The sequence below is a fragment of the Bombina bombina genome, chromosome 5 (assembly GCF_027579735.1).
Source record: "Bombina bombina isolate aBomBom1 chromosome 5, aBomBom1.pri, whole genome shotgun sequence".
Lineage (NCBI taxonomy): Eukaryota > Metazoa > Chordata > Amphibia > Anura > Bombinatoridae > Bombina > Bombina bombina.
Genome location: NC_069503.1, coordinates 266,131,761 through 266,155,493, shown reverse-complemented (window position 1 = coordinate 266,155,493; position 23,733 = coordinate 266,131,761). Strand labels below are relative to the sequence as shown.

The 23,733-nt window shown below is 38.5% G+C and overlaps 1 protein-coding gene across 1 annotated transcript in view; it reads right to left on the bottom strand.

Moving 5' to 3' along the window:
* CUBN (cubilin) overlaps positions 1-23,733 on the bottom strand; it is a 749,121-nt gene that overhangs the window by 639,886 nt on the left and 85,502 nt on the right. The window contains exons 9-14 of the mRNA XM_053713984.1: positions 13,033-13,164; positions 12,564-12,659; positions 12,157-12,281; positions 5,666-5,852; positions 2,957-3,075; positions 1,647-1,881 (exon numbers count right to left, since the gene is read on the bottom strand). Coding sequence (XP_053569959.1) covers positions 1,647-1,881; positions 2,957-3,075; positions 5,666-5,852; positions 12,157-12,281; positions 12,564-12,659; positions 13,033-13,164 — 894 coding nt within the window. The remainder of the gene's footprint in view (positions 1-1,646; positions 1,882-2,956; positions 3,076-5,665; positions 5,853-12,156; positions 12,282-12,563; positions 12,660-13,032; positions 13,165-23,733) is intronic.

The window sequence follows — 23,733 nt, the reverse complement described above, 5'->3', positions numbered from 1 at the left end:
AGTGCACGTGGTCAGTGTCATATCCAGAGGTTGTCTTTGGGAAATAGACGTATGAGTGCTGCCAGCATTGCTGCAGAGGTTGAAGGGGTGGGGGGTCAGCCTGTCAGTGCTCAGACCATACGCCGCAAACTGCATAAAATATGCCTTTCAGAGAGAAAAAATATCCTGTAGCATATCAGTCTGACCCTGCCCAATGACAGTCCAGCGCCGAAATACCAGGCAATTCTTCTCTGAAGAAGAGAAAACAACAAACCCCAGACGTACATTTTGGCCTCTCTTGGGCATCGTCAGTGAGGTGCAGTTGCATCTCTCTAGGGCATATATGCAAGGAGTCCATGTCTGGTTTCCACTTTTTTTCTCATACGAAGACCTAAGAGTAATATGCATAAAAACAAGAAAATAGAGCGACGCACTAAACTGAGACAGAACAAATCTAGAAAAACTTCCATGCTTGTCCACAAGGCCAGTGCCACTCAGTGTGCCATCTCTTTTAGCACATTATGCCTTTTACAGAGAAAAAAATATCCTGTAGCATATCAGTCTGACCCTGCCCAATGACAGTCCAGCACCAAAATACCAGGCAATTCTTCTCTGAGAAAACAACAAACCCCAGACATACATTTCGTCCTCTCTTGGGCCTCGTCAGTGAGGGGCAGTTGCATCTTTCTAGGGCATATGTGCAAGGAGTACACGTCTGGTTTCCCCTTTTTACTCATAGGGAGACCTAAGAGTAATTTGCATATAAACAAGAAAATAGAGAGAGACACACTAAGCAAAAAGAGGCTGCTTCTTGGGTGGTAACTAGCCATAGAACAAGCTATTATGCTATTGTTCATTCCCAGGTTGAGCGCTTCTCTCTTAATTTACACTGTGACATACTGAAGCAGAGCATGATCCCCTCCCTTCAGAGACTGGGCTGCAGGGCAGTATTCCAACATGATAACGACCCCAAACACACCTCCAAGATGACCACTGCCTTGCTAAAGAAGCTGAGGGTAAAGGTGATGGACTGACCAAGCATGTCTCCAGACCTAAACCCTATTGAGCATCTGTGGGGCATCCTCAAATGGAAGGTGGGAGAGTGCAAGGTCTCTAACATCCACCAGCTCTGTGATGTCATCATGGAGGAGTGGAAGAGGACTCCAGTGGCAACCTCTGAAGCTCTGGTGAACTCCATGCCCAAGAGGGTTAAGGCAGTGCTGGAAAATAATGGTGGCCACATGAAATATTGACACTTTGGACCCAATTTGGACATTTCCAACGTTTTAGACATTAATGGCTGTGTGTTGAGTTATTTTGAGGGGACAGCAAATTTACATTGTTATACAGGCTGTACACTCACTACTTTACATTGTAGCATTGTTCATACACAGTAAAACACATTATTAAATATTAAAATAGAATGCAAATGTTTTTTCTTGTTTTCAGGTATTTGAGTGGAAAGGGCTCCAAAGTATACTGACTTTACGCAAAGACTTCAGTCACGCTAACCCAACGAGTGCAAATTTAGTTTGTGGTTGTGCAGTTGCATTCACCTTCAACTTGTAATACGTATTCAAGTATTTCAATATAGCGCACACATTAAAGTTAGCGCGCCACTTGTGATCTAGCCCTGTGTGTGTGTCTGTTTTGTTTTTTGAATATACCTGGCTCTTGTGACTCCCAAGATATTGTAAACCTTCCAGTATTCAGGGAATGGTTTGAGTGGAACCAAATATTCAGAACATTGTTAGAACTGAAGAGTGGTTCTGGGGCTGTGCTGCTACAGTATGTCCCTAAGATTTCATCTGAAACTGATTCTCCATCATGAATTTGTAGAGCCTCAATGCTGCATCCCATGCTGGTCGCCAGATTAAAGTTAGAAAAAGTAATATGCAGAATCTAAGAAGAGAAAGTACATGTTAGTCTGCTCAGCACTAGAATTAATGCTTCTTCACATAAAAAAATTGTTTAAACTTGAAGTGACACAAACAGGAGTCCAGCGATTGTATTGCTCATTGCCTGACAGGGATAACTGTCAGATACACTTTTTGAGTATCACATCCATTTCAAACATGTCAAAAAGTCAACTCCAAGATATAATTTACATCTACTAAATATACAATTTCTATATTCCCATTTCAAATCAAAAAGCCATTCACTAGTTTGACAAAATAATTTAGGTTCCATAATGTTGTTAACTTTATTTAAGAAAATTCCATATAAGTAACACAAGCCTATTTTAGCAGTGCATGATCAGTCAGCTTGCGGTCTGTCTGCTTATGCAACTTTTCATAAGCCAGATATTGCAAGAATGAATTTATGTGAGTCAGAAATAACCCTTATGGTGACAACTGATTTCTACAGTTAAAAAAAAAAAAAAGAATCTATTGAGTATTGAATAATATTACTACACATGCAATATAAAAAGCATTGCCAAAAAAAAAAAAACACACATTTTTTATGACTTTGAAGCTACAAGCTTCAGAATATATGAAGATATTTACTTGTTTTAATTATATTATATGAGAAGCCCCAAAGACTCCATGTTTGTGTGACTACGTTTTCACGGCAACATTATGAACAAATTAAAAATATCTCTAAAAGTGCTAAAAAAAGGTTCAGGATTTGAACGGATTGTCAATTGATGAAATGTGAAATTTTATCCATATCAGTAACTGGTCATTTGAAAAGTCAGCCATACAATGAAATGCTTGGTTGAACTACTAGTTGGCCTAATTGCAATTGCTGTATAACATAATGTAAAATGTCCTGACTGGGGAAATCATTTTTGAGCAATATTGACAACATAAAAAAGCACAATTATATGCAAAATTTAATTTAATTATGTTGCCTTTATATATGGAAGTGTTAAAACCAATTTAATTGTATGTATCACAATCACCAGTGGTAGCTAATAAAATGTGTTTACCTCACAAGGTGAAAAGCTGTCTATGTAACATTATTTTGTCCTTACCTTGTGTAGTGCAGTTCTAATAACCCAAACGCAGCTCACCGCGTGATCATACAGTTGTGTGTCTGGTGTGATGGGGTAACTTAATGTCCCAGATAACCCAGTTAAAATGCCACCACATTCTAAAAGGAAAGAGAAGTAATTGTTGTAGATAACTTAAAACTAAAAATGTATTACAGAATTATAAAATGGCTTAGAAAAAATATTAGCAAGCAGAACTATACTATAAGCTAATGCATATGTGGGCAATCCTTCTAGTTAGATTAATGAAAAAATGGAACTTAAACATGCGTCAATCACAATCTTATCAACCATCTGCTCCCAATAATGATTTTTTGTTATAGCCAATTGGTCACTTTTTGGGTAATTACAACCCAAAATGGATTCGCCTGCTAAAATCCCACCACCGCGAACATATTTTCAACAGAAAAGTTACCAAAAACATGTTTTCGTTTGTTAAGAACTGGTTTTTGAGATAGAAACTGTGAATCCAACTGAAACTGACATATACACTCCTATTAAGGTTACATTACAGTTGGTTTGAATAAATCCCTTTGTAAAGTGTTTAAGGGAAATGTCAATTTATATGTGTGAGATTAACCTATTGTAATCTGAATTCATCCAGATCACTTCTAAATAATATGAATGCCACTTGTGTATGGGCATGATGGGCTTACTGGGCATGTTTGCTCAATGATTATATTGACACTTTTAATATTTTATTTTTTTTAAAAGAAATGTGCCTTCCTGACCAGGCTATCAAAACACATTCACAACAGTGTGTTTTACAGGTCTTGCAAACATTATTGAACTCTCTAATGGTATGGTGCCTTTGTGACCAGGAGTTCAATAATGTAGGCACAAGAAATGGAAAATGCACTATTGGTAACACAAAGGCACAATCCTGTTTGAAAGCCCAGTCACAAAGGTCTTTCTTTTTAAAAACCTGGTCACAGAGGTGCAATCTCATTGAACATCGTTTTTGAAGCAACAATATTATAATGGAGTGATTTCACCGTTTACAACAGTGTTTCCCAACTCCAGTTTTCGGATACACATAACAGGCCAGATTTTCACACACAGTTGAAATAATCAGCTGATGAGGGACAGCAGGTTAGTAACTATGGTTACTGATCAGCTGATTATTTCACCTGTGCTCTAGTTCAGCTATAATGAAGGATATCATGAGGACTGGAGTTGAGAAACACTGGTTTACAGTATGTTCAACTAATAGAAAGCCAAAGCTATCTTCTTCATTTCAGATGTAAATCTCAATAAACAAGAAAATGACTCTTTTAAAATTAATAAATGTAGTTATTAAAAAAAAAACCCAATGCATTTAAAACATTAAGGGCAAGATTACAAGTGGAGCGCTAATTTATGCGGCTGATTATGACTAAAGCGAGTTTGCGGTAGCAGTTGGCGTTTATAAAATTAACCAGAGAACAGATCTCTGGTTAATTGTATAAATATCCTCCAAATGCCCCCAAAATACAGTGTAGTGTATTTTATTAAATTTTAGCATTTTTATTTTTTAATAAAATAACTGCACTAGGCAGTATTTTGGGGGTAAAGTTGGTGGGAGTGGAGTGTTAGAAAAAAAAAGGGCACTGAAAAGTGCCTTTACATTGCGGTCTATGGGAACAGTGTGTTCTCTGTAAATATATATATGTATATGTTTATATACATATATATTTAGGTGTTAATATGTATATATACACATATTAACACAAATATATATAATTTGCTGCCATCGCTGCTCTACTTACCCCCTTCATGGCACTAGATCTCATGCGAAAACTATATTTAGCGTTATTTAGTATTCCACTTCTAATCTGGCCCTAAATGTGTCAATATAGTCATTGAGCAAACCTGGTCAGTATGCACACCATACCTATATACGACATTCAGATTGTTTAGCAGTAATTATGATGGATTCAGATTACAAAACATTCCATTTGAACTCCCAGCCATGAATCTAGTTTGAAAGCCTGGTTATGAAGACGCTTGCAATGATAGTGACAAAGACAATGCAAGTGTGACCTGGAAACAAACATTGACAGAAAGTGATTGTTACACGCCCTTTGTAGATATTGGATTTATGATCTCACTTTTCCTGAAGATCCCTTTAGCTGTACAGATTATCACATACTCAATACATATGTAAATGTGTGCCCTGCCCACTACAGGCAGACTATACAATAGTAATTAATGGAGCTTTAATGAATCAATACCATGTATGCTAATGCATCTCTAAAATGGCTCCAGTGGCCATTTCATCATGTCTTCCACATGTGCAACATAACTATATGATTCCAAATCGTCTTGGAAAACTTGCAAAGATGTAAAAGGCAATTTTGGGGCTTTATCAAGTTCCTTTAGGTGTCGAATTCAATAAATGTAAAATGGTCTCAAAAATCTGTTGAAAGATGTTGGGAAAATGGATTGTGATCAGCAAAAACTTTTTGGCTCCATATTAAAAATAGGACTTTTTTGGGGGAGCCAAAAACATGATTGCGGCTCTGGAAAATTGCAGATCACAATGAAACAAAAAACTGCCTTTTCAGGCCAAATACCTGCTGAATGCAAAACAGATGATACATTGTGATAGAACCCTAATATGTGATATTTATCTAGAGAAGTTAAACACATTAGGTGAGTCAGATGGCTGTTATGCCTTACATTTCTAGATTTATAGGTTTATTAGTTTACCTTGTGTAGGAGTTTCACAATGAAATCCAGTCCATCCACTTGTACAATTACACGAGTAACTATTGATTGCATCAGTACATGTCCCACCATTCTGACAAGGGTTGCTGGAACATTCATTGATATTTTCTGTACAGTTGGGGCCATTCCATCCTGAATTACATTCACACACATACCCTGCGACTGTAGGCTGTAAACATAAAAACAAAGAAATTAGGCAAACTGATTCTTTAAGGCTATAAAAAAATATTGGCTGTAACACAATTTTACGCAATATATAGCAGCCTGCATTAGCAACCAAGCAATATACAGAAGCCTGCATTATCAGCCAAGCAAAATATACAGCAGCCTGCATTAGCAAACCAAGCAATATACAGAAGCCTGCATTATCAGCCAAGCAAAATATACAGCAGCCTGCATTAGCAACCAAGCAATATACAGAAGCCTGCATTATCAGCCAAGCAAAATATACAGCAGCCTGCATTAGCAACCAAGCAATATACAGAAGCCTGCATTATCAGCCAAGCAAAATAAAGCAGCCTGCATTATCAGCCAAGCAAAATATAGCAGCCTGCATTATCAGCCAAGCAATATACAGCAGCCTGCATTAGCAACCAAGCAATATACAGCAGCCTGCATTATCAGACAAGCAAAATAAAGCAGCCTGCATTATCAGACAAGCAAAATATAGCAGCCTGCATTATCAGCCAAGCAATATACAGCAGCCTGCATTATCAGCCAAGCAATATACAGAAGCCTGCATTATCAGACAAGCAAAATATAGCAGCCTGCATTATCAGACAAGCAAAATATAGCAGCCTGCATTATCAGCCAAGCAATATACAGCAGTCTGCATTATCAGCCAAGCAAAATATAGCAGCCTGCATTATCAGCCAAGCAAAATATAGCAGCCTGCATTATCAGCCAAGCAAAATATAGCAGCCTGCATTATCAGACAAGCAATATACAGCAGCCTGCATTATCAGCCAAGCAATACATAGCAGCCTGCATTATCAGCCAAGCAATATACAGCAGCATGCATTATCAGCCAAGCAATACATAGCAGCCTGCATTATCAGCCAAGCAAAATATAGCAGCCTGCATTATCAGACAAGCAATATACAGAAGCCTGCATTATCAGCCAAGCAATACATAGCAGCCTGCATTATCAGCCAAGCAAAATATAGCAGCCTGCATTATCAGACAAGCAATATACAGAAGCCTGCATTATCAGACAAGCAATATACAGCAGCCTGCATTATCAGCCAAGCAAAATATAGCAGCCTGCATTATCAGACAAGCAATATACAGCAGCCTGCATAATCAGCCAAGCAATACATAGCAGCCTGCATTATCAGCCAAGCAAAATATAGCAGCCTGCATTATCAGACAAGCAATATACAGAAGCCTGCATTATCAGCCAAGCAAAATATAGCAGCATGCATTAGCAGCCAAGCAAAATATAGCAGCCTGCATTAGCAGCCAAGCAATATACAGCAGCCTGCATTATCAGCCAAGCAATATACAGCAGCCTGCATTATCAGCCAAACAATATACAGCAGCCTGCATTAGCAGCCAAACAATATACAGCAGCCTGCATTATCAGCCAAACAATATACAGCAGCCTGCATTATCAGCCAAGCAATATACAGCAGCCTACATTATCAGCCAAGCAATATACAGCAGCCTGCATTAGCAACCAAGCAATATACAGCAGCCTGCATTATCAGCCAAGCAAAATAAAGCAGCCTGCATTATCAGCCAAGCAAAATATAGCAGCCTGCATTATCAGCCAAGCAATATACAGCAGCCTGCATTAGCAACCAAGCAATATACAGCAGCCTGCATTATCAGACAAGCAAAATAAAGCAGCCTGCATTATCAGACAAGCAAAATATAGCAGCCTGCATTATCAGCCAAGCAATATACAGCAGCCTGCATTATCAGCCAAGCAATATACAGAAGCCTGCATTATCAGACAAGCAAAATATAGCAGCCTGCATTATCAGACAAGCAAAATATAGCAGCCTGCATTATCAGCCAAGCAATATACAGCAGTCTGCATTATCAGCCAAGCAAAATATAGCAGCCTGCATTATCAGCCAAGCAAAATATAGCAGCCTGCATTATCAGACAAGCAATATACAGCAGCCTGCATTATCAGCCAAGCAAAATATAGCAGCCTGCATTATCAGCCAAGCAATATACAGCAGCATGCATTATCAGCCAAGCAATACATAGCAGCCTGCATTATCAGCCAAGCAAAATATAGCAGCCTGCATTATCAGACAAGCAATATACAGAAGCCTGCATTATCAGACAAGCAATATACAGCAGCCTGCATTATCAGACAAGCAAAATATAGCAGCCTGCATTATCAGACAAGCAATATACAGCAGCCTGCATAATCAGCCAAGCAATACATAGCAGCCTGCATTATCAGCCAAGCAAAATATAGCAGCCTGCATTATCAGACAAGCAATATACAGAAGCCTGCATTATCAGCCAAGCAAAATATAGCAGCATGCATTAGCAGCCAAGCAAAATATAGCAGCCTGCATTAGCAGCCAAGCAATATACAGCAGCCTGCATTATCAGCCAAGCAATATACAGCAGCCTGCATTATCAGCCAAACAATATACAGCAGCCTGCATTAGCAGCCAAACAATATACAGCAGCCTGCATTATCAGCCAAACAATATACAGCAGCCTGCATTATCAGCCAAGCAATACAGAGCAGCCTGCATTATCAGCCAAGCATAATATAGCATTAATTACCCGAATAATTTAAGCAATAATTACCCAAATAATAGCAATAATTTACCCAAAGAATCTTAAAGGGACAGTAAACCCAAAACTTTTTATTGCATTAGCTCAAAAAATGTATGTGCATAAAAAATCATAAACATGCATGTTTTAAAACGTTTAGCTTCTTATATTAATAAATTGTCCTTGAATATTTAATAATGTACAAGCCCTCCGTGATACTCATATCATATAGGGCTGCTGAGTGCCAGGCTTGAGACGCTAATGGGAGCGAGTGCTAATGGTAGTGAGCGCTAATGGGAGCCCTTGGGCTATTATCACTGACAATCACGTGACATTGTAACAAGAAACGGGACAAAAATTTGCATGCAACGTGAAAACATATATATTATATACCACTTAATTTAAATAGCTCTGTTGTAATTTACACTGAAAGTCTCCATATTCTACATTTCCTTAAACTAGAGGAGAAAATATAATTGCAGTGTGTTCCTGCATCTGGTAAAGGAATGTATAAAAGATGCACTTTTTTACTGTAAAGCACAAATATTGAAACTAAAATTCTCTAATTCTCTTTACATTTTTCTTATATTATCACATCATAAATATAAAAATCTGCATACTAATTTCCAAAAAAAAACCTGTATGTGCAAATAATCCCGTTCATTGAACTGCTTATAGTACGCTTGTTTCAAATAAATGATATGCTTCTTATATAGAATTAGATAACGAGTAGAGCAGTAGTTTGCACTCCCACTAGCGTGTTAACTCTGCTAGACTTCGTTTTTTTGCGCGTGAAAGTAACCCAATGTGCTCTCTCACTCCCCCCTCTCTTTTGCTCTCTCTCTCCCCCCTCTCTTTTGCTCTCTCTCTTCCCCCTCTCTTTTGCTCTCTCTCCCCCTCTCTTTTGCTCTCTCTCTTCCCCCTCTCTTTTGCTCTCTCTCTTCCCCCTCTCTTTTGCTCTCTCTCTTCCCCCTCTCTTTTGCTCTCTCTCTCCCCCCTCTCTTTTGCTCTCTCTTTCCCCCTCTCTTTTGCTCTCTCTCTTCCCCCTCTCTTTTGCTCTCTCTTTCCCCCTCTCTTTTGCTCTCTCTCTTCCCCCTCTCTTTTGCTCTCTCTCTTCCCCCTCTATTTTGCTCTCTCTCTCCCCCCTCTCTTTTGCTCTCTCTCCCCCTCTCTTTTGCTCTCTCTCTCCCCCTCTTTTGCTGTCTCTCTCCCTCTCTTGTGCTCTCTCTCTCTCCCCCTCTTTTGCTGTCTCTCTTCCTCTATTTTGCTCTCTCTCTTCCCCCCTCTCGTTTGCTCTCTCTAATCTCGTTTGCTCTCTCTCTCCTCTCATTTGCTCTCTCTCTCCTCTCTTTTGCTCTCTCTCCCCCTCTCTTTTGCGCTCTCTCCCCCTCTCTTTTGCACTCTCTCCCCCTTTCTTTTGCTCTCTCATACCGGACCAGGTAAACATCCCATGACCCTGCAACATGCTCAGCCCTGGGTGCTCACGAGCACTCACAGGAAGTTGTGCTGTCCCCAGAGTCACAGGCAGTTAACCCCAGACAGGTCTGGGTGCAAGAACCATAGGGAAAATTACAAAACAAATTAATACAACACATAGAGAAAATCCAGCACTCACTTACAAGCTCTCAGTTAAGATTTAAAAGCAAAAATGGAAAGGTTAGTTACCGCATCTGGCCAAATGGGACAAGCCCAGGTACCACGTCAAGGCCCTTTCCAATACCTGGGACCCTAAAACAGCCACACAATGCAAGCGCAGCTTCCTGTGAGTGCCGTGAGCACCCAGGGCTGAGCATGTTGCAGGGTCATGGGATATGTACCCGGTCCGGTATGAAAGTGCAGTCCCCTTCCGTGTTTTGTATATGTCTAGGGTGATTACATAAGCCTGTGCACCCTTCCCCTTTTCCCCGTTTGTTTGGATTTGAGAGCTTGCATTGTGTGGCTGTTTTAGGGTCTCAGGTATTGGAAAGGACCTTGACGTGGTACCTGGGCTTGTCCCATTTGGCTAGATGCGGTAACTAACCTTTCCATTTTTGCATTTAAATCTTAGCTAAGAGCTTGTAAGTAAGTGCTGGACTTTCTCTGTGTGTTGTATTAATTTGTTTTGTAATTTTCCCTATGGTTCTTGCACCCAGACCTGTCTGGGGTTAACTGCCTGTGACTCTGGGGACAGCAGAGCTCCCTGTGAGTGCCCGTGAGCACCCAGGGCTGAGAATGTTGCAGGGTCATGGGATGTGTACCCGGTCCGGTATGAGAGTGCAGTCCCCTTCCGTGTTTTGTATATGTCTAGGGTGATTGCATAAGCCTGTGCACCCTTCCCTTGTTCCCAGTTTGTTTGGATTTGAGAGCTTGCATTGTGTGGCTGTTTTAGGGTTCCAGGTATTGGAAAGGACCTTGACGTGGTACCTGGGCTTGTCCCATTTGGCCAGATGCGGTAACTAACCTTTCCATTTTTGCTTTAAAATCTTAGCTGAGAGCTTGTAAGTGAGTGCTGGACTTTCTCTGTGTGTTTATATATATATATATATATATATATATATATATATATATATATATATATATATATACACACACACACATACACATTTTTTTCTACCATTTGAGACATCATATCTTTGAGCAATTATAACTTTTCAATGCAATATTTTTGATACATAATTTTTATTAGACGGTGTTATTATGTGTGTAACTGTACTTATAAAATAATATTTTATGTGTTTTGTGCAACTTTGTTGTCGAGCATTACAGTTAACCAGAGCTCTTAAGTTGTGTTATATTAAATTGCGCTCAAGCACAACTTCTGACGCACACAAAGAGCAACTGTTAGCGCTCCACTCGTAATCTAGCCCATAGGCCTTTTTTTTTTTACAAATATCACTTTTTTTTCAATTACCTTATTCCTTCTTCATAGTACGCTTACATTACAGGACAAATATCTTGAACATTTTTAAAAGTTATTTCCTTTAAAGTTAATCAAATACAAATACATTCAACTATAAACATTGAATACAATGAGTACTTTGGTTCTATTTACAGCAAAAATCATGGCAATATACTTAAATTACCCACTAAATAGCAGTTAAACGGGAAGGGACATTTTCTATATTGGTTCCTTATTAAATTTTTAAAAGATTAATGAGGCGAACAGCTAATGCACTTCCCCCATTTTTGATCAAAGTTGAATTTATAATTAAGAATCTAACAAAAGGATTAAGGTTCACTGCACTATAAAGATCCTGAGTTCATATTATGTTTAATAGCACAATAGCATGTTACAATAAATAAATGGATATATTTAACAAAGGGTTTTTCTTAATATAATCTAAATTTAGGCAAATTAATATAGTGTCCTACGATACATATTTCTCTGATATACTTTACGAAACTATTGATCTTCATGATAGAAAATTAAAAATATATATTAATTTATTTATGACTACATTTTTTCTAATGGGACAGTAAAGTCAAAATAAAACCTTCATGAGTCTGTTAGTGCATGCAGTTAAAAATAATAATATACTTCTGTTATCAAATAGCATTTGTTGTGTTGGTATCCTTTATTGAATAAAATATTAACCTGCTACCAAGTGTTAAAAAGTTGGCCATCATTAAAAAATGAAAGCTTGATATTAATGCTATCGTTTAGTTAAAATACAGCACAAATTTAGATATAAAGAGAAGACAGACTTTTATTTGGTAACAGTAGAATAATAGGGTTTTCCATGTACCTTACACTCTCCATTTACACAAGGATTATGTTTTTTGCAGATATCGCTGGTAGCCAGGCAACCGGTAGATCCATAGCCATTTCCAAGGTAGCCAGGTGGACAGACGCAAATTGGCAAAATACTACCTGTGAGTGACAAACAAGGTATGTTAGGGTCTGCTAAGAAATTAACAGACACATTTGCAAAAATAATAGATATGATCAAGGCAAACATGTAGGGGGGCACATCAGTACCACAAAATGGACTATAATGAAAGAAAAATGTATAGGCCAAAAATTGTTTATTGCTTGTGATATCAAAGTATAGCAAAAGGTTGTTGCACATCTTACCTAGGTCATCCTCTACACTAATCAATGTAAGGAACTATATTAATGAGCTTGGGGAACAAGGAAACATAAATCATTTACCTTCATTTGGTACACAGGAAGCCAGAGGATGACATACGCCATTGTCCAAAGAACAAGCATCTTTTTGAGTACACTGTCGTCCATCCCCTTCATAACCTAATTATTTTAATAAAAAAGTGTAAAACTTAAAATGCAGCATAATGTAGAACTATTATTTAGTACTTTCTCACAAGCTCAGTAGCTTACAAAGCAAACAACCATTATTTTATAATTAAATCATTAATAGCAAAGACCTGAAAAATAAATAGTCATTAAAAGATAAGGCTGTTTTAATTTTAATGCATATATGTCTATCATGCTTTCCTGTTCCACATTATTCATCCCTCTGTCATTATCTAAATCTTTGTGTCTTCATAAAGTTTTTAATCTGACAAAAAAAATGAATCCTTAGAGTTTAAAGTAATATCTATCAATCAGTCTGTGTATCTATTTACTTTGACGTTCACCCATCTTGTTACTCATATATTACCTGGAGGACATGCCCCACAGTAGTACGATCCCATAGTATTTAAGCACTGAACCAATGGATTCAATGAACATCCTCCATTGTTTGTCTCACATTCATTGATATCCTTACAGCTATAGCCATTTCCTTGCCAGCCTATAAAAAAAAAAAGAAAATGAGATGTAATGGTTTTCAAGATGTTTGCAAGTGTGTTGGTTTACTGCATACTTATTGCGACTTCTAAGAATAGTGAACTATCTGGTGTTTCAAGGGAATTGTAAAAATGCCAGAGAATCTTAACACAGCTGACATTTTTTAGCTAGCCCTATACTTTCAATGGATATTGCAGGGTCCACTATTATCGCTATTATTACAAGTGGGGGGTCAATATTGAATGAATATATGAATAGCAAAACACTTGTAAATTATTGGGAAATACAGCATTTCACTCATATTTATACATATTACGTGCCAGATTAGGAGAAGCACGCTAACAGCTACACCGAGCAATGTCAGGTTTATCGCTGCTGTTTGCATTTGTCCGATGTTTTGCGGGTATTACAAGTTAAAAGTAAACATCACCGCTTGAGTGCAATTGATTTTAACACACAATGGTATAGCTCGATCTCAGAGCTCTGGTTAACTGTTTTGCTAAACACAAAAATACCTTTAAGGTGCAGTTATACCCAAAATAATATAATTTATGTAAGAACTTACCTTATAAATTCATTTCTTTCATATTGGCAAGAGTCCATGAGCTAGTGACGTATGGGATATACAATCCTACCAGGAGGAGCAAAGTTTCCCAAACCTCAAAATGCCTATAAATACACCCCTCACCATACCCACAATTCAGTTTTTAACGAATAGTCAAGTAGTGGGGTGATAGAAAAAGGAGTAAAAGGCATCAAAAAAAGGAATTGGAAATATAATTGTGCTTTATACAAAAAAACATAACCACCATAAAAAGGGTGGGTCTCATGGACTCTTGCCAATATGAAAGAAATTAATTTATCACGTAAGTTCTTACAGAAATTATGTTTTCTTTCATGTAATTGGCAAGAGTCCATGAGATAGTGACGTATGGGATAGTAATACCCAAGATGTGGAACTCCACAGAAAAGTCACTAGAGAGGGAGGGATACAAATAAAAACTGCCATTTTCTGCTGAAAAAATTAAATCCACATCCAAAAAAATAAGTTTTTCTCATAATTGAAAAGAAAAAACTTAAAACATAAGCAGAGGAATAAAACTGATACAGCCATCTGAACAACTTTTCTACCAAAAACTGCTTCCGAAGAGGCAAATACATAAAAACGATAGAATTTAGTAAATGAATGCAAAGAAGACCAAGTTGCTGCTTTGCAAATCTGATCAACTAAAGCTTCATACTTAAAAGCCCACGAAGTGGAAACTGATCTAGTAGAATGAGCTGTGATTCTCTGAGGCGGGGCCTGACCTGACTCCAAATAAACCTGATGAATCAAAAGCTTCAACCAGGATGCTAAGGAAATGGCAGAAGCTTTCTGACCTTTCCTAGGACCAGAAAAGACAACAAATAGACTAGAAGTCTCCCTGAAATCTTTAGTAGCTTCAACATAATATTTCAATGCTCTTACAACATACAGAGAATGTAAAGATCTTTCCAAAGAATTCTTAGTATTAGGACACAAAGAGGGAACAACAATTTCCCTATTAATGTTGTTAGAATTCACAACTTTAGGTAAAAACTTACATGAAGTCGGCAAAACTGCCTTATCCTGATGGAAAATCAGAAAAGGAGACGCACAAGAAAGAGCAGATGACTCAGAAACTCTTCTAGCAGAAGAGATAGCCAAAAACAACAACACTTTCCAAGAAAGTAGTTTAATATCCAAAGAATGCATAGGCTCAAAAGGAGGAGCCTGTAAAGCCTTCAATACCAAATTAAGACTCCAAGGAGGAGAGATTGATTTAATGACAGGCTTGATACAAACCAAAGCCTGCACAAAGCAGTGAATATCAGGAAGCTTAGCAATCTTTCTGTGAAATAAAACAGAAAGAGACGAGATTTGTCCCTTCAAGGAACTTGCAGACAAACCTTCCTGAAGAAACTGTAAAATTCTAGGAATTCTAAAAGAATGCCAAGAGAATTTATGCGAAGAACACCATGAAATATAAGTCTTCCAAACTCGATAATAAATCTTCCTAGAAACAGATTTACGAGCCTGTAACATAGTATCAATCACTGAGTCAGAGAACCCTCTATGACTAAGTGTTCGTTTTCCATACCTTTAAATATAACGATTTGAGATCCTGATGGAAAAACGGTCCTTGAGACAGAAGGTCTGGTCTTACCGGAAGTGGCCAAGGTTGGCAACTGGACATCCGGACAAGATCTGCATACCAAAACCTGTGAGGCCATGCTGGTGCTACCAGAAACACAAACGATTGTTCCATGATGATCTTGGAGATCACTCTTGGAAGAAGAACTAGAGGCGGAAAGATATAAGCAGGTTGGAAAAACCAAGGAACTGATAACGCATCCACCGACTCCGCCTGATGATCTCTGGACCTGGACAAGTACCTGGGAAGTTTCTTGTTTAGATGGGAAGCCATCAGATCTATTTCTGGAAGACCCCACATCTGAACAATCTGAAAAAAAACATCTGGATGGAGAGACCACTCCCCCGGATGTAAAGTCTGACGGCTGAGATAATCCACTTCCCAATTGTCTACACCTGGGATATGTACCGCAGAAATTAGACAAGAGCTGGATTCTGCCCAAGAAAGTATCCGAGATACTTCTTCCATAGCTAGGGGACTATGAGTCCCACCCTGATGATTGACATATGCCACAGTTGTGATATTGTCTGTCTGAAAACAAATGAATGGTTCTCTCTTCAACAGAGGCCCAATCTGAAGAGCCCTGAAAATAGCACGGAGTTCTAAAATATTGATTGGTAACCTCGCCTCTTGAGATTTCCAAACCCCTTGTGCTGTCAGAGATCCCCAGACAGCTCCCCAACCTGAAAGACTTGAATCTGTTGTGATCACAGTCTAGGTTGGACGAACAAAAGAGGCCCCTTGAACTATACGATGGTGATCTAACCACCAAGTTAGAGAAAGTCGAACATTGGGATTTAAGGATATTAATTGTGATATCCTTGTATAATCCCTGCACCACTGATTCAGCATACAAAGCTGAAGAGGTCTCATATGAAAATGAGCAAAGGGGATCGCGTCCGATGCTGCAGTTATGAGACCTAAAACTTCCATGCACATAGTCACTGAAGGGAATGATTGAGACTGAAGGTTTGGACAAGCTGAAAACAATTTTATTTGGCTCTTGTCTGTTAGAGAGAGTCATGGACACTGAATCTATCTGGGAACCTAAAAAGGTGACCCTTGTCTGAGGAATCTAGGAACTTTTTGGTAAATTGATCCTCCAACCATGTCTTTGAAGAAACAACACTACTTGATTCGTGTGAGATTCGGCAGAATGCAAAGACTGAGCTAGTACCAAGATATCGTCCAAATAAGGAAACACCGCAATACCCTATTCTCTGATTACAGAGAGTAGGGCACCGAGAACCTTTGAAAAGATTATTGGAGCTGTCGCTATGCCAAACGGAAGAGTGACAAATTGGTAATGCTTGTCTAGAAAAGAGAATCTCAAAAACCGATAGTGGTCTGGATGAATCGGAATATAAAGATATGCATCCTGTAAGTCTATCGTGGACATATAATGACCTTGCTGAACAAAAGGCAGAATAGTCCTTATAGTCACCATTTTGAAAGTTGGCACTCTTACAAAACTATTTAAAATTTTCAGATCCAGAACTGGCCTGAATAGATTTGAATAAAACCCCAGACCCTGTTCCTGAAACAGAACTGGTATGATTACCCCTGAAAGTTCTAGATCTGAAACACACTTCAGAAAAGCCTGAGCCTTCACTGTATTTGCTGGAATGTGTGAGAGAAAATATCTTCTCACAGGAGGTCTTACACTCTGAAACCTATTCGATACCCTTGAGAGACAATACTCTGAATCCATTGATTTTGGACAGAATACGCCCAATTGTTTTGGAAAAATTTGAATCTGCCCCCCACCAGCTGAACTGGAATGAGGGATGCACCTTCATGCAGACTTGGGGTCTGGCTTTGGTTTCTTAAAAGGCTTGGATTTATTCCAACTTGAAGAAGGTTTCCAATTGGAAGCAGATTCTTTGGGGGAAGGATTGGCTTTCTGTTCCTTATTCTGTTGAAAAGTATGAAAATGATTAGAAGCTTTAAATTTACCCGTAGATCTTTAATCCTGAGGTAAAAAAACTCCTTTCCCCCCAGTGACAGTTGAAATAATAGAATCCAACTGAGAACCAAATAATTTGTTACCTTGGAAAGAAAGAGATAGTAACCTTGACCATGTCAGTATTCCAATATTTGAGCCACAAAGCTCTTCTAGCTAAAATAGCTAAAGACATAGATTTAACATCAATATTGATGATATCAAAAATAGCATCACAGATAAAATGATTAGCATGATGAAGCAAGCGAACAATGCTAGACAAATCAGAATCTGTTTCCTGTTGCGCTAAACTTTCCAACCAAAAAGTTGATGCAGCTGCAACATCTGCCATGGATATAGCAGGCCTATGAATGTAGCCAGAAAATAAATAAACTTTCCTTAGATAAGATTCAAGTTTCCTATCTAAAGGGTCCTTAAAATAAGTACTATCGTCCATAGGAATAGTAGTACGTTTGGCAAGAGTAGAAATAGCCCCATCAACTTTGGGGATTTTTTCCCAAAACTCCAATCTAACTGCTGGCAAAGGATACAACTTTTTAAACCTAGAAGAAGGAATAAAAGAAGTACCAGGCCTATTCCATTCCTTTGAAATCATATCAGAAATAGCATCAGGAAATGGAAAAACCTCTGGAGTAACCACAGGAGGTTTATAAACAGAATTTAAACGTTTATTAGTTTTAGTATCAAGAGGACTAGTTTCCTCTCAATATCCAAAGTAATCAACACCTCTTTTAACAAGGATCGAATATACTCCATCTTAAAGAGATAAGTAGATTTGTCAGTGTCAATATCTGAGGTAGGATCTTCTGAACCAGATAGATCCTCATCAGAGGAGGATAATTCAGTATGTTGTCGGTCATTTCAAATTTCATCAACCTTATGAGAAGTTTTAAAAGACCTTTTATGTTTATTAGAAGGCGGAATAGCAGACAAAGCCTTCTAAATCGCATCAGCAATAAAATCTTTTATATTCACAGGAATATCATGTACATTAGATGTTGAAGGAACAGGCATTGTACTAGTACTGATAGATACATTCTCTGCATGTAAAAGCTTATCATGACAACTGTTACATACTACAGCTGGAGATATAATCTCCGCTAACTTACAACAGATACACTTAGCTTTGGTAGAACTGTTATCAGGCAGAAGAATTCCAACAGTGGTTTCTGAGACAGGATCAGATTGAGACATCTTGCAAATGTAAAAGATAAAAACAATATATAAAGCAAAATTATCAATTTCCTTATATAACAGTTTCAGGAATGGGGAAAAAATGCAAACAGCACAGCCCTCTGAACATAAAAAAGGCAAGAGGCATATAGGAAGTGGAGTTTAAATGGATAAATTGTTTGGCGCCAAGTATGACGCACAACGCAAAATTATTTATTTTGGCACTAGCAACATCATGAAATGACGCAACTCGGGTCATGGCAGACACAACCTTGTGCAAGGAAACCTGGTGTCAACTAAGATGCCGGAAATGACAAATATGCGTCACCAAACGTACCTTCGTGCCAAAAAAATTCTCGCGCCAAAAATGATGCAATAAATATCAGCATTTTGGGACCTTGCGAGCCTAATTTTGCCCGTGAAAATTAACGAAAAAGCAGTCAAATTGAAGAAAAGACTATACCCCAGGTAAGAAAAAAAGAACTTCCGAAATATGTTTCCCAGCTTTGAAACTGATAGTCTGGAAAAGGAAATATACATAAACCTGATTCATGGCAAATATAAGTAAAATACTTGTATTTAAAACTTTACATTAATACATAAAGTGCCAAACCAAAGCTGAGAATGAGTAATGAAAATATACTTACCAAAAGACACCCATCCACATATAGCAGATAGCCAAACCAGTACTGAAACAATATCAGTAGAGGTAATGGAATATGAGGGTATATCGTCGAGCTGAAAAGATTTCCATGAGGAAAACCATAGAATCAATAGGTGATACTCCCTTCACATCCCTCTGACAAACACTGTACTCTGAGAGGAATCGGGCTTCAAAATGCTGAGAAGCTCATATCACAGAAGAAAATCAAGCACAAACTTACTTCACCACCTCCATAGGGAGGCAAAGTTTGTAAAAACTGAATTGTGGGTGTGGTGAGGGGTGTATTTATAGGCATTTTGATGTTTGGGAAACTTTGCCCCTCCTGGTAGGATTGTATATCCCATACGTCACTAGCTCATGGACTCTTGCCAATTACATGAAAGAAAACACTATTTAATAAAAATTATTTTCAAAAAATTATGAAATCATAAGTTATAAGGGATTAAAGATATGCTGTTTTAGGTCTTAGAAAAAAAAAAGACACAAAAAGGGCTTTAACAAAATGGACGAAAGTACAAAATCAGATACTGGTTAACCTGTACTAGCGAATATGTTGTGTATATATATATATATATATATATATATACTGTATATTTATTTATATTATACTGCCCATGCTGGTATACGTTGGCAAAACGAGTACCACCTTTCGTGAAAGGATGGCCAACCATCGGTGTGCTATTAGGGAGGCAATTGACAAAGGCAACTCTGATCAACCTGTGGTGCATCATTTCGCGCAGGCGGGTCATACGGTTGCTAATATGAGGAGTATGCTCATTGACGAGGTACCACCTATAACAAGGGGTGGGGATAGACACAAAAAGCTTCTCCAAGTGGAGATGAAGTGGATTTACCTCCTTGACACGGTAACCCCAAAGAGACTGAACGTTCAATTGGATTACAATCGGCTAGATTTAGAGTTTGGCGTTAGCCATCAAAACCAGTTAGAGGCTCCTAATGCTGGTTTTGGGCTACCGCTGGTATTTGGAGTCTTGTAGGTAAAAGTCTAACGCTCACTTTGCAGCCGCGACTTTTCCATACCGCAGATCTCCCTACGCCAATTGCGTATCCTATCTTTTCAATGGGATCTTTCTAACGCCGGTATTTAGAGTCTTGGCTGAAGTGAGCGTTAGAAATCTAACGACAAAACTCCAGCCGCAGAAAAAAGTCAGTAGTTAAGAGCTTTCTGGGCCAACGCCGGATCATAAAGCTCTTAACTACTGCGCTCTAAAGTACACTAACACCCATAAACTACCTATGTACCCCTAAACCGAGGTCCCCCCACATTGCCGCCACTCTAATAAAAAGTTTTAACCCCTAATCTGCCGACCGCACACCGCCGCAACCTACGTTATCCCTATGTACCCCTAATCTGCTGCCCCTAACACCGCCGACCCCTATATTATATTTAATAACCCCTAATCTGCCCCCCCAACGTCGCCGCCACCTACCTACAATTATTAACCCCTAATCTGCCGACCGGACCTCACCGCTACTATAATAAAGTTATTAACCCCTAATCCGCCTTACTCCCGCCTCAATAACCCTATAATAAATATTATTAACCCCTAATCTGTCCTCCTTAACATCACCGACACCTAACTTCAGTTATTAACCCCTAATCTGCCGACCGGACCTCACCGCTACTCTAATAAATGTATTAACCCCTAATCCGCTTCACTAACCCTATAATAAATAGTATTAACCCCTAATCTGCCCTCCCTAACGTCGCCGCCACCTACCTACAATTATTAACCCCTAATCTGCCGACCGGACCTCACCGCTACTATAATAAAGTTATTAACCCCTTATCCGCCTCACTCCCGCCTCAAAAACCCTATAAGAAATAGTATTAACCCCTAATCTGCCCTCCCTAACATCGCCGACACCTAACTTCAATTATTAACCCCTAATCTGCCGACCGGACCTCACCGCTACTCTAATAAATGTATTAACCCCTAAAGCTAAGTCTAACCCTAACACTAACACCCCCCTAAGTTAAATATAATTTAAATCTAACGAAATAAATTAACTCTTATTAAATAAATTATTCCTATTTAAAGCTAAATACTTACCTGTAAAATAAACCCTAATATAGCTACAATATAAATTATAATTACATTGTAGCTATTTTAGGATTTATATTTATTTTACAGGCAACTTTGTATTTATTTTTACCAGGTACAATAGCTATTAAATAGTTAAGAACTATTTAATAGTTATCTAGTTAAAATAATTACAAAATTACCTGTAAAATAAATCCTAATCTAAGTTACAATTAAACCTAACACTACACTAGCAATAAATTAATTAAATAAAATACCTACAATTATATACAATTAAACCTAACACTACACTATCAATAAATAAATTTAATAAAATACCTACAAATAAATACAATTAAATAAACTAACTAAAGTACAAAAAACAAAAAATGCTAAGTTACAAAAAATAAAAAAAATAATTACAAACATAATAAAAATATTACAACAATTTTAAGCTAATTACACCTACTCTAAGCCCCCTAATAAAATAACAAAGCCCCCAAAATAAAAAAATGCCCTACCCTATTCTAAAATTAAAATAGAAAAGCTCTTTTACCTTACCAGCCCTTAAAAGGGCCTTTTGCGGGGCATACCCCAAAGAATTCAGCTATTTTGCCTGTAAAAAAAATAAAATACAATACCCCCCCAACATTACAACCCACCACCCACATACCCCTAATCTAACCCAAACCCCCCTTAAATAAACCTAACACTAAGCCCCTGAAGATCTTCCTACCTTGTCTTCACCATGCCAGGTATCACCGATCGCTCCAGGCTCCGAAGTCTTCATCCAAGCCCAAGCGGAGGCTGGAGATCCATCATCCAGCTGAAGAGGTCCATCATCGGGCTGAAGTCTTCATCCAAGCCCAAGCGGGGGCTGGAGATCCATCATCCAGCTGAAGTCGTCTATCAAGCGGCGGCTGAAGAGGTCTAGAAGAGGCTCCAAAGTCTTCATCCTATCCGGGCAGAAGAGTAGATCCGGACCGGCAACCATCTTCTTCCAAGCGGTGACAAGCGGCTCCATCTTGAAGACCTCTGGCGCAGATCCATCCTCTTCTTCCGACGTCCTAAGTCCGAATGAAGCTTCCTTTAAATGACGTCATCCAAGATGGCGTCCCTCGAATTCCGATTGGCTGATAGAATTCTATCAGCCAATCGGAATTAAGGTAGGGAAAATCTGATTGGCCGATTGAATCAGCCAATCAGATTGAGCTCGCATTCTATTGGCTGTTCCGATCAGCCAATAGAATGCAAGCTCAATCTGATTGGCTGATTGGATCAGCCAATCGGATTGAACTTGAATCTGATTGGCTGATTCCATCAGCCAATCAGATTTTTCCTACCTTAATTCCGATTGGCTGATAGAATCCTATCAGCCAATCGGAATTCGTGGGACGCCATCTTGGATGACGTCATTTAAAGGAAGCTTCATTCAGACTCAGGACGTCGGAAGAAGAGGATGGATCCGCGCCGGAGGTCTTCAAGATGGAGCCGCTTGTCACCGCTTGGAAGAAGATGGTTGCCGGTCCGGATCTACTCTTCTGCCCGGATAGGATGAAGACTTTGGAGCCTCTTCTGGACCTTTTCAGCCGCTGCTTGATAGAAGACTTCAGCCGGATGATGGATCTCCAGCCCCCGCTTGGGCTTGGATGAAGACTTCAGCCCGATGATGGACCTCTTCAGCCGGATGATGGATCTCCAGCCCCCGCTTGGGCTTGGATGAAGACTTCAGCCCGATGATGGACCTCTTCAGCCCGATGATGGATCTCCAGCCCCCGCTTGGGCTTGGATGAAGACTTCGGAGCCTGGAGCGATCGGTGATACCTGGCATGGTGAAGACAAGGTAGGAAATCTTCAGGGGCTTAGTGTTAGGTTTATTTAAGGGGGGTTTGGGCTAGATTAGGGGTATGTGGGTGGTGGGTTGTAATGTTGGGGGGGGTATTGTATTTTTTTTTTACAGGCAAAAGAGCTGAATTCTTTGGGGCATGCCCCGCAAAAGGCCCTTTTAAGGGCTGGTAAGGTAAAAGAGCTTTTCTATTTTAATTTTAGAATAGGGTAGGGCATTTTTTTATTTTGGGGGGCTTTGTTATTTTATTAGGGGGCTTAGAGTAGGTGTAATTAGCTTAAAATTGTTGTAATATTTTTATTATGTTTGTAATTAATTTTTTATTTTTTGTAACTTAGCTTTTTTTATTTTTTGTACTTTAGTTAGTTTATTTAATTGTATTTATTTGTAGGTATTTTATTTTATTTATTTATTGATAGTGAAGTGTTAGGTTTAATTGCATATAATTGTAGGTATTTTATTTAATTAATTTATTGCTAGTGTAGTGTTAGGTTTAATTGTAACTTAGGTTAGGATTTATTTTACAGGTAATTTTGTAATTATTTTAACTAGGTAACTATTAAATAGTTAATAACTATTTAATAGCTATTGTACCTAATTAAAATAAATACAAAGTTGCCTGTAAAATAAATATAAATCCTAAAATAGCTACAATATAATTATTATTTATATTTTAGCTATATTAGGGTTTATTTTACAGATAAGTAT